The sequence below is a fragment of the Salvia hispanica genome, chromosome 6 (genome assembly GCF_023119035.1).
Source record: "Salvia hispanica cultivar TCC Black 2014 chromosome 6, UniMelb_Shisp_WGS_1.0, whole genome shotgun sequence".
Classification (NCBI taxonomy): Eukaryota; Viridiplantae; Streptophyta; class Magnoliopsida; order Lamiales; family Lamiaceae; genus Salvia; species Salvia hispanica.
The window spans coordinates 16,222,452-16,235,048 of NC_062970.1; the positions used below are offsets into that span (position 1 = coordinate 16,222,452).

The 12,597-nt window shown below is 33.7% G+C and overlaps 1 protein-coding gene across 1 annotated transcript; it reads left to right on the forward strand.

Moving 5' to 3' along the window:
- The first annotated feature begins 10,173 nt into the window (after positions 1 to 10,173).
- LOC125196845 (zinc finger protein 1-like) lies at positions 10,174 to 10,939 on the forward strand. The gene has a single exon (XM_048095505.1). The coding sequence runs from the start codon at positions 10,253 to 10,255 to the stop codon at positions 10,814 to 10,816; it is 564 nt and encodes a 187-aa protein (XP_047951462.1). The 5' UTR covers positions 10,174 to 10,252; the 3' UTR covers positions 10,817 to 10,939.
- Positions 10,940 to 12,597: the final 1,658 nt, after the last annotated feature.

Consider the following 12,597-nt stretch of genomic DNA (forward strand, 5'->3'; position numbering starts at 1 on the left):
GACCAAACCACAAGAAGAGCTCCAATCGATGATCACCTCCATGATTTGATGCAACTTAAACCAAAATCAAATGTGCAAACTCAAATAGGAAAGATCTTGATAAGAAATGTATTGATAATTGTTGGAACAGAATGTTTACACACAACTACAAAAGGAATTGAGATACTAGAACGAAAGATTCAACGATAGAAGAACTGATAGGAATGCTTCGGATCCACGATCCTCAGCCCAAGTTCAACGGAGAATCACCGGATCATCGGATTCTCACGATGACCCTAGCTCGCAAGCTAACACACTACTTTCACAACCTATTAAAGATGAGAGTCTATGAATTTATACCCAATCTGTTTTCATTCTCTCTCATTTGCATTTAGACCCCTCAACTTTCCTTCTCTCTCATTTATGCTCCAGCTGACGTGGCACATAAGTGTTGTGATCGTAACAATCCACCCCCCTTAAGATTTCTTGTCCTCAAGGAATCAAGGAGACAATCCTCTTGACCTTCTTCTTTGCCATTGCTACCTCTCTCGAGCACAAGGACTCTTCTCTGTCACCCACTGCCTGATATGTCCATTTCTCCTAGCTGGAATACACTTCTTCTCTTCTTCCTTCGCTTCAGCAACTAACTCTCCTTCTTCGCAACTCACGTTCACTTCTCTTTGTTTTATCATGCAACAAATTACTCCCCCTAAAGCTTCCTTGTCCTCAAGGAAGGAAGGAACCCGAGCCTCCAATGAATGCGCCACTGACGTATCTTGTATCCACCTTAACAATCTCACCAATATATCAAATGCTATTATCAGCAAGCATTTGTATGTCAGCCTCAATGCAACATTCACCCATCTCCAGCTCTTTGGCCTAGCTTGGCCAACATACTTCATAGATTTCATCTTCACCATTGGCTTAGGGAATCTAACAAACAACTCTTCAAATTCCTTGTAACACTCAAAATGGTAGCAAGATCCCACTGCACAACATGGTTACCATTCAAGTCCTTCATAAGTGCAAGGAAACCAAGCCCAACAACATGGTCAATTATCTCATTGAATATTATATGTCAGGGACTGAATAAACTGAAAGAGCAGGGACTGGAATGCAAAATAAGTGAAACGTTCCCAATTGCTACTTTCTGTTGTGAATAGGAAAGGGGTTGAGCTGATTCAGCTCATAACTACACACACATTGAGAGCTGCTCGATTCAGTTGAGAAGAATAGAGAGTTCAGTGGAGAAATACATTTTCTTTGTGAGGAAGTCGATTCAAGATTCAAGTAGTTTTCTTGTAGTTGTTGAGATCAGCTTCTTGAGTGTATATTCTATAATTGAATGTGGTGGATATTTCTGGAGTTTCGATTGATTGAATAAAGGATTGCTCTTCGCCCGTGGATGTAGGTTGATTCAACCGAACCACGTAAATTGTTGTCTTGTTTTGCTTTGATTGTTCTCAATTGTTTGGTTAATTCTGTTCGATCACTTGCCGTGGATATCTTTGAATCACGGTTAAACAGTCGTGGTCAAATATCGCTCTCATCCAATAGTCGTATAGGCTTGAATTTATTAAACAGAATATGATAAGTTAAAACAAAATTATATCAAATGTTGAAAATCAAAATTAAAATACAAAACAGCTAACAAGTCTATCATGGAGCAACCAACTACTGAGACCCATTGTAATGAATGATCAACGAAGTCATCCTCCCGCCACACCTCACAATACCTTTCCAAGTCCTCATGACTTTCGGGCAAGGGCAAGGGCTAGTCCACTGTCAAATCTAAAACCTCACATGCTGCCAAGGGCTTGCTGACGAAATATGTTGCTTGACTCACTCTTCATTTAACAAGACTCCATTGTTCGGAAATTTTTAATTTAAAATAACTTTTATATTCGTTGTGTTTCATGCCAACTCCAAAAATTTTTCCGTTACTATTGAGGGATCCGTAGGAATGTATCTGTCTGAAATAACGAGAGGAACTCCTGATTGACAGCACCAGTGACTCCGGCGATGGCGGCGGAGGGGTTGTCCTTGCAAAGAGACATGCTGAAGGCGAAAAGGGAATTGGGGTCGGGGACGGTGAGAGAGAATTGTAGAGAGAGAGAAGTGGGTTAGATTTGGAAAGGAGGAAGAACTGCATATTCCGGAAATACCCTTTTACCAATTTAATTAAATAGAAAAAATCAGATATTGTATAATTATTAATAAACATTAGATGTGATTAATGAGTTGATGAGATTTGGTCTCCAATTCAGTCTTTAAAATTGATTCAACATTGATGACAAAAGTCATATAATTGGTTATCCAACAATACAAGCAAACATGCGAAGTATTGTAATAGTACTTTTATTATTATTATTATTATTATTATTATTATTATTTTAAAATTCATATATAATCTGTTATCCAATAATATAAGCTAACATACGATATATTGTAGTACTTATTATTTATTTTTCGGTTCAATTCCACTAAATATAACATTATTTTAAGGCCTCAAATTGGTATGTTTGGGCCTTTTGGGCTTTATTCCATGTGAGTGAAGACCAGATATTTGATATGCCTATTTTATGACTAATTAAAAGAACATTACAAATGTCAGTTACATATTTGTGTTTGGGACATTTGAAATTTAAAAAAGTTATGAATGTTTAATGCTTTACAAGAGTGAAAATGATTTTTTTACTTGTTTTACTAATTAATTAAGATTTTTCATATTTATGTTCTAAACGGGTCTTAAATGTGGTCCATTAGACAATGATAAAAAACCATAACTTCATGGGTAAGATGTTTTTTCTCTAATTAATAGCTTGGGGGGTTCAAGTTACTACAATGAAGGTATAGATGAGAATCATTATTAATCATCTTTATAAAAACAAAAAAATATAGACTCATTAGTAAATAAGATACTGATATAAATCTTGGCATGATTTGAAGGGGGCATTCCAGATGAGTCGATGACAATAATTGTAGTAATTGCAAGTGAATATATATACATGAAAATTGGGTGCTTATTAGTGTTATTAGTCCAAAGATCTTTATGGATGTTTATCGCCAAAATTGTAAAAAATTTAATTATTCCCGTATTGAATTGCCATTTGTTTTCGATTGATGCATCATCAGATGATTCTAATCCCCCAGAAGGGAGTCAGTGTGATGATTTGTGTTATTTAATTTTACCAACTGAAAACTTAACAACTTTAGATAATACATCGACTTGGTGATAATCTTAGTTTGTCTATATAAGTATGGATAACCCTTTTAAGGGGTGAGTGACTCATTTCTAATATGGTATCAGAGCGGACCCAAGTAAGTGATGGATTTATCTATTTTCTTGCCTACCTACGTGATGGAAGTCCGAACACGTGATGGAAGTCCGAAGTGTCATTCCGGCCTCAAACGTGAGGAGGCGTGTTAAAACTCTACCCACGTAATGGAAGTCCGAAGTGTCATTCCAGCCCACACGTGAAGAGGCATGTTAAAACTCTTAAATCTTGTTCCACGTCGACTTGGTGATGATTCTAGCTTGTCTATATAAGTATGAATAATCCTCTTCCTTATAATTTATAAGACCCTTTAAGGGATGAATGACTCATTTCGAACCATGACTTAGCTGTACGATTCTCTTTCAACTAATAAATTCAAGTTGAATTACCATGTATGATTAAATAATTCTTATTGAAATAAAGACCTAACAATTTTGGCTACTTTGCCTTGAGTTGGTTCCATTATCCCCCAAATGTCTAAAGGGGTCACACTAATCTTGACTAAATATTTGATGGTAAATATAAATCAAACCATATTTTTTACGTTATAAATTTTCATCTATAATCAATTGAATCTCTGAAAATATACGAAAGCATATGAGAATAAAAGAATAAATAAAATTATAAAACAAGCTTTGATTTTATGTAATTTATGAAAATAATAATATAAATTTGATTTTAAGATATTAAAATATAACTAAATGTAAAAAAAACAAAATAAATACACTAAACATGAATTAAACAATGTTTCTCACAAATAATATCAATTTTAAATATATCTTACAACTACATTTCTCTATCTATATTGATCCTACTATCCTTGTCACATGCATGCATCAAATAACCTCCATTGCTAATATAAGTTTAAATTTAGTGCGTGAGAAGTTTAGTGATATACAATGAACATGAAATTAGATTGATTGGTGTAAAATGGAGTAATTAAACCCTTTAATTAGTGACCTAATGTTTTATGTGCCTAACTGTGTGTGTGGGCAAAGCGTTAACTACGTGTTCACTAAATCACTTTGTTGGGACAAAGTCACTAACAAACACACATGGGATCTTAATCCTTTCATTTCTCACTCTCCATCCCCTAATTTCTCTTATAAAGCCACTTGTTTAATGATTATAAGTGTTAAACAGTCGTGGTCAAATATCGCTCTCATCCAATAATCGTATAGGCTTGAATTTATTGAGCAGAATATGATAAATTAAAACAAAATTATATCAAATGTTGAAAATCAAAATTAAAATACAAAAATGCTAATAAATATAAGAAATTAATCTATCGTGGAGCAACCAACTACTGAGACCCACTGTAAAGAATGATCAACGAAGCCATCCTCCCGCCACACCTCACAATACCTTTCCAAGTCTTCGTGACTTTCGGTCAAGGGCTAGTCCACTGTCAATTCTAAAACCTCACATGTTGCCAAGGGCTTGTTGACGAAATATGTTGCTTGACTCACTCTTCATTTACCATGACTCCATTGTTCGGAAATATTTAATTTAAAATAACTTTTATATCCATTGTGTTTCATGCCAACTCCAATTTTTTTTCCATTACTCTTTGTGCGCCATCCTGCCCTTAAAATTAACATAAGGTGATTTAAAAGAAGCTTGTCACCGAAGGATCCCAATATATTTTCTCTTAAGCAAATTTCTTCTAAATTCATCTCAACTCTTCAGACATTATAATTGCCTAATAGTATAAGAATTAAGTGTATAGTTATTAGGTGTATCTTTTTATATACAAATAAATACTCCATATAGTTATTCATTCATTCAACAAATACAAAATATATAAAAAAAATTATTGCTTCAAAATTTATTATACAGTTTAATATCTGAATATGATGTTTAAATAATCCACATTTTTCAAACATCTTATATGAATTTTGGTTCGAGTGCCCACTATCCAACTTTTGCGAGTAACCACAGCAATTTTTTTCTTCCTTTTGTGATTGTGAGTCTGACCTTATTAAGCATTATTACTCATATTGGGTATCCGCACTTGACAATTAAGGGTATCACAACTCAATGCTTGCAGCTAGCTAGTCGCACCGATTTCTCATACTAACATTTTCAAATTAGTCGTTTAGTTTTTTTAAAAATTTCTTTATATTTTTGTTTCAATTCTATTAAAATTCAAACAAAAAATGGTTCTTTCTCGACGCATCTCAATGTCGAGGAGTAAAAGGAAAAATAAAAGAAGTCCTAGTAAATTGTAGGGTTGTGTCGATTATATATATTTTTAATTAAATATTAGGGTTTGTTACTAGTACTATATGCGAATATCGAATATTTGAATAGCCGGTTATTATTAGATCGAATCGTATGATACCATTTAGACATTCCTAATGTAGTTTAAGATAAATATTTAATAAATTGAGTTCGGAGAGGTAGAGTGGGATTTGGCTTTACTTGTCCCATACTTAGATTAGATACCCAAAGTTGGCTCTTAAGCGTCACGTGTCATGTTTTAGTTATAAACGCATCCACGTCACTTGCGCCGCGTTTGGATCAACTTTTACCTGCCTTCCACTTGTCTATCTCTCTCACCTCCTTTTCCACTTACATTACTCCTATTATTTTGGCGGTGTAAATTAAACAAAACTATAATAGAGTATAATAAAAGAAAAATAGATGTTGAGATTTTAATAATTTTTTTATAACTACACAAAAGAGATGTTGTAACCTTAGAATTCTCCGTTATCATAAGATTTGTTATTGAAAATGTATAACTGACAATTATACTCTTAAAACTTATCAGATTAAAAAGGAAATATTACTCAAGATTTATTCGATATAATTGACCTCTTGACCGTAACGTATAAATTAAATTTGAATGGAAAAGGCTGGTTTGATAAAAATATATGAACTTTTCAAATTTGTTCATATAGCATACACATGACGTCATAATATTATTGTCGATCGAAAAATAAATTTATATTAATATCCTTGCTAACAAATAATCGGTCACAAGACTCACAACTAGGGCTGGGGAATTATACCGGAATACCAGAATACCGGACTTACCGTACCGAAAAAATACCGAAAATACCGTTTTTTTGGTATACCGTAGTTTTCGGTACGATATCATACCGTACCGATAGAGATCGGTACGGTAACGGTATTAGATTTCCCATACCGCGGTATACCGATTGATATATATATAATATAAATATATATTTATATATGTTATATTTAAACTAAATTTTAAAAAATAAGAATTTTTATTATATAAAAATAAAAGAATCAAAATTGGGAACCCTATTTTTTGAAGTAGTTGAAAACTAGATTTTTTTTTAATATTTTGGATATAATAGATTTTTTCACGGTATAATGGTATAACGGTATGCCGTACCGCAAAACACGGTATAACGGTATATCGGAATGTCATATCGCAGTTCGGTATACCGCAAAAGTACGGTATACCGAAATGCGGTACGGTATACCGATAACACGGTATGGTAACGGTATGGAAAACTGCCATACCGAATTTCCGGTATACCGAACTCCGGTATACCGAAACTTACGGTACGGTATCGGTATGGTTTTTGTCATACCGTAACTTTCGGTATGGTATACGGTATGGCACTCCCGATACGGTATACCGTACCGAACCACCCCTACTCACAACCCGCGTAAAAATACATTTTAAAAATAAATGCTTATTTGATTGGATACAAAGGTGAGACACGTGGAATTAGTTGTAATCCAACCTAAAAGAGTTCAAGGAATTAGGAATTGTTCCGAAATCATGATTCAAGTCCTTTGCTTGTACGGATGCTAAAATCTTTCTTTATTCTCACTGGAATTCACTAAATTTATTTTAAATGAAAATTGTTTTGACAATATAATATTGCTTTATAGTCACTAAGAATTTGAGTCACCCAAAAAATTCTTTTTAGTGAAAAATATTTGGTTCAATCCCGATTATCTGCGCTATTTATTTTTCATGTTATGGTGGTGTTACTCAGTGTTTTAAAAACCGGTTTGGATCAGCCGGTCGGACCGGTTCGGCCGCGAACTCGTGACCTCTTCGGTCCAATTCACTATATAAAACCAGTGGAGCATTGAACCGTTTTGGACCGGGTGAACCGGCCAGTTGGACCGAAAACTGGGAACCGGTCAAACCGATTACCAAATTTTTTTTATTTTTAAAAATGAATTAAAAATCAATTTAAACAAAATTTATACTAAACTTTCATTTCATACTAACCCATACTTGTATTGGGCCTATGAATTTATAAAAACTAGCTTAAAAAATCATTTGTGTCTTTCTTTTATAGAAGTATTCCACAAGATTGTTCTTTCATTTTTCAATGTGGGATGAAAAGCTTATTTTATAGTCATCTTTTACAATCTTTTGCCTTTACTTTTTCAATGTGGGATGTAGTTTGTTTTGTTAATATGTACTACTTCATATTATATCAACTATCAACTATATACTAATTGTATATTTATACTTAAAAGCTATATACATATTTTATATCATAACTAAAATTAATAAATCTTAATTAACTTCGAATAAAGTTTTAGTTACTTATGCTTAGATTGAAAATAAAATAACAAGAATATATAATGGGAGAAGTGTTCATAACATGAAAATTAATACATAGTATAATAAACATATGAATATGTATTTTTACATTACTAGTATTACTCGTTAAGAATTGGTATATATATGCTTTATCAATACTTATATATCTTTATATTATTTAAAATTAAATTATATATTGCATTAATGCTTGTTTATTTACATGTTTTGAAACCAAGTGTTTTATAATAAATATGTATTTAATTATATACTCATTATATATAAATGCTACAGTAAAACGGTTCGACCGATGATTCGACCGGTTGGACCAGTTAAACCGTGAACCAGTAGCCTCGCCGGTTCGCTCGCCGGTCCGGTTTTTAAAACATTGGTGTTAGTAGTGTAGAAAAATGGTTCTATATACGTCCAATATTAATTCATCACTACATGCCATGTAGTAATGGAGTATTATTTTTTCTATATTTAGTTCCTAAAAATTACATTATTGTTATATAGTATACAATTTATTCTTTACGTCAATATATATAATCTATATTTGCTTACTAAGTTTCAAGATTAAAAAAAAATCTGAAATTTCCGCGATCGATCAAGATGCATGATGCAATTTTTAACTATTTTCGGCTAAACGAATATTGGGATTTGGGGTGACCACTAATTTGATTTCATAGATTAATAACCCTTCTCCAAATTCCCACAATGAACATTTATAATGCGAGGGTGAGAAATTTAACCATACATAATTTTTTCTTACAGTGAATTAGTAATTTTTTCGGCAAAAACAAGAACTGAATTTGTTTGTTGTAATAATCATGAATAAGACCTCAGTGGCCTATTGCGAATAAAAGTTAGACAACGAATATTTTATAGGGAAAAAATAGCAAAAAGAGTTAAATAAGTAAATAACCATACAAAAGAAGCGTATATACCTATATAGGAGTACGATATATTTTCTTTATTCGTTTTAAAGTATAATATTCTATCTATTGTCATCTTGTGTTTCTGCTTTGATTATCATAGATTACCATTGTGGGCTAAATTGTTAATATGTAGTAACCTGTTTTTACAGGGAAACCTTGTAAAAATGAAAAAGAGAAAAAACATTAATTCTTCACTTAATTTTTCATTTGAAGGGAATATTTATTAACATGATTTAAGCAAAGTATTATTATTATTAAATGTAGCTGGGCATGCCAAACTATTTAATGGGTTGAAACTTTAAAGATAATTAAATATTTCACCTACATAAAAACCTAGAAAATTAATTTGTGTTAATTACTTCTCTAGACGACAAAAATCACATAAAAATGCTCTATTCCGCGGTTCAAAATTATAGTTTCAATTATTGTTTTGATTTATTAAAAAACCAGGCTAAGCTCCTTTTTTTTTCCATTGCATATTATTGCATAGTCTCCTTAATTCTTCTAATTAGAATATGATACTTGTGCCTTTTTTCTTTCACAAATAATTAATAACATTTTCCAATCACAAAAATTAATTTGGTATTGTCGTCACTCATGATCATGAACTAAAAAAAGACATATCCAGATCTGTAATTATTTAAGAAAGGGTCGCTTATCGGTTAAGTAAAAGTCAAGAATTGCAAGGAATTTGTATTTGTAGCGTGACTCGTGAACTAGCTATTTACCTCCTGGATCGTAAAAAAATTAAAATAGCTTATCTGCATTGATAAATCAAAATCTCAAAGCAAAATAAACAAAGTGTATTCCACTTATATCCATTAATTAAAACATATATCCCAATATATAATTTCAGGCAGGCCATCCGATTCCACAAATATGATTGTAACAAATATCATTAATTTTCTTAATTGCCGAAATCAAAATCCGGAATGAAGTAACTATCCAAATACAGTAATTAATTCGGTGATAGTAATTATTCCACCTCAAATTTTGTTTTATTATTGGTTAAAGAGAGTTTTTGACTTTGAAAAAGTGGTTGCTAGAATTGGAGGCGTAATTGCTTATGTCCAAACTCCATAGGTCGGTCACCAGTCATAGTGTATCTCAAACACACAAACACATATAGACGGATAAGGCCACATAATCACAATTAACCTAACATATATTGCCCTACTCCCACTCCCACTCAACTTTGACCTCAAATTATTCCCTTTTCTTTTCCACCAAACTAATACTCAGAGACGTGTGATCTCTCATTACTTGTGTAGATAGACTCTTTTCACTCTTGATTAATTCAATTGTAGGATTATAATTAAAGTATTAGATTATAGAAGCCAAAACAATCTCTCTAGAAATTTATACATAATCCAATACAACTCCCCCACCGCCACTCCCCACGCAACACCCAACTTAGCCCATATATAAATCCCCCTTCCCTCCCTTTCTTTCCCCTCACTCTCTCACTCCATCAAAAATAAAAACATTCCCCCCCTCTCTCTCTCTCTCTAGCCATGGCTCTCGACGCTCTCAACTCCTCCTCCGCCCTCTCCCGCCGCTTCGACGACGTCGACCCCCGCGCCGCTATGCAGTGGCCCAAATCCAAACGCTCCAAGCGCCGCGATCAGTCCGAAGACGAGTACCTCGCAGTCTGCCTCGTCATGCTCGCCCGCTCCGGCGCCGCTCCCGGAGAAGACATCAAAAGCGCCGCCGTCGCCGCAAATTACAAGTGTAGCGTGTGCGACAAGGTTTTCCCGTCGTACCAAGCGCTGGGGGGGCACAAGGCCAGCCACCGCGGCAAGGCGGCGTCGGACGATAGCAATCACTCCGGCGCCGCGGCGTTGAACCCTAGCGGGCGGATCCACGAGTGCTCAATTTGCCACAAGCGGTTCGGGACGGGGCAGGCGCTCGGCGGGCACAAGCGGAGGCACTACGAAGGCGTGATCGGAGGCAGTGCTGCCAAGAGCCGCACCACCACCTCCTCCACCGCCGCCGCCGTGGCTCGGGATTTCGATTTGAACATGCCGCCGCCAGAGCTGCACTGTGATGAAGAAGTGGAAAGTGCGCTATACAAATAAATATATGCCTGTTGGAGTGCATACTTAAAACTTTTTACTATACTAGCTAGATAGAATTATTTGTACACAGGATTGGATTCTTTGATTCATTAATCAAATTAGTCTTTTATTGTGTTATTATTACTCATTATGCTCTTCTGCTATTGCTTATTTGATTGAACTAATTAATTAGAGGTGGTGACAATCACAATTCTAATCTTTGAAATAAAGGAAATCGAAATAATTAGTCACACGTCTCTTGAAACCATGGAATTGTATTAGAAGATGCTGAAATTGTGGTTGAAACATGGAAACCCCACGTGGTAGAATGCCTAAAATCGCACGATGTCGCATGTTGTGTGGCCACTAATTATATCTAGGTGTGCCTCTTTATTGTTCGAATATTCACCAATCTTCTAACACTCTTTTTATTAATAAATTCGACAAAATACCCCTAGCTAATATTCAGATTCTCTATTATATCTATCTCCTAATAATTTACTTTTCTCTAACAATCATCACATTCTACTCCATGTTATTGACTGAAATCCACAAGTTATTTTACATTTGAAAATACGAAATAAAAAAAATACTAACTTAAATCTTATGACTTACTCATCCTTCTATTGATTGGTTTAGGAAGAAATTTCACTAAAGTTTGGTTCAACCGGAATGGAAATGTCTCCCAAATCAGGTAGTTTCAATGAATGATAGTGCATTTCTAATTAATGAATCAGCTCACTAGAATTTTGTTCTAAATCCGTCGACGTCGCTGTCATCGGATGCGATATAGTTAAATAATTATTTGTATAGGAAAGTTGAAACTTGGAAGCTACCGCTTGAGAGAGTTTGACACTATCATTAGATGGCATGGCAACAATAAATAAATAAATATGTATGTAACTAAACGCTTTTTTGTGAATAAACTCAAAGCATATTAATTACTTGGGGAGTAATCAATGGATAAAGCGTGGAGATGAATATTTACAAAGTCGTTACGCGGTCTACTAATTAATTTTTAAATGAAATCAATATAAAGATTAATTTGAACGTGTCTATCTGTATACCACATACATACAACACGAGATTGATCATGCCAGGTAAGAATGACAAAGCTTCAAGTATTTTCCTTTTGAGGAAATTAACAAACCATTTTTTTCTTTATTTGATCATTATTTAAGGAAGCAATTATGATAGGGTGATGTATTGTATAATCATGTGAGATCCTTTGCATAAAATCCTAGACAATTGTATGATCTAAGACGTGTAATGAGATGTGTGTGCCTTTGTATAACATCTATCACTTACTATTATAGACGCGCATATTCTTTTAAAATTGGTTTAAGGGTATAAGTATAATTCACAATATACTATCTATTATATCTATTTGATGATAAAATTAAATTTTTTGTTAGTTGTATAATCGTACTATATATTATAATTAGTTCTTGATCCACGTTCAAAGATATGAACAACCAGCAATAAGATGATTATCTATGACCATCAAATACTTTGATACAATATACTACTGTTTAGAGTACTTTAGCTATTTATTTTGTTAAATTGTGGATGAATCTTTTCCCGGAAAAAATTGTCATTTAAATTATAATAAATTTTTAATCAATTTCATAATTTTAAAATTCTGTGAAGTATATAATTTAATTATAGTTCGGAACTGTCTCACAGGACTTTTTTTTTGGTGAAAATGGTAGTGACATGGTAGTTGGATTTTATGACGTGATAAAAAACATCGGCTTTTCAAATTGTCATTGTTTGGGTAGAAATGAAACGACGTCGTTTCC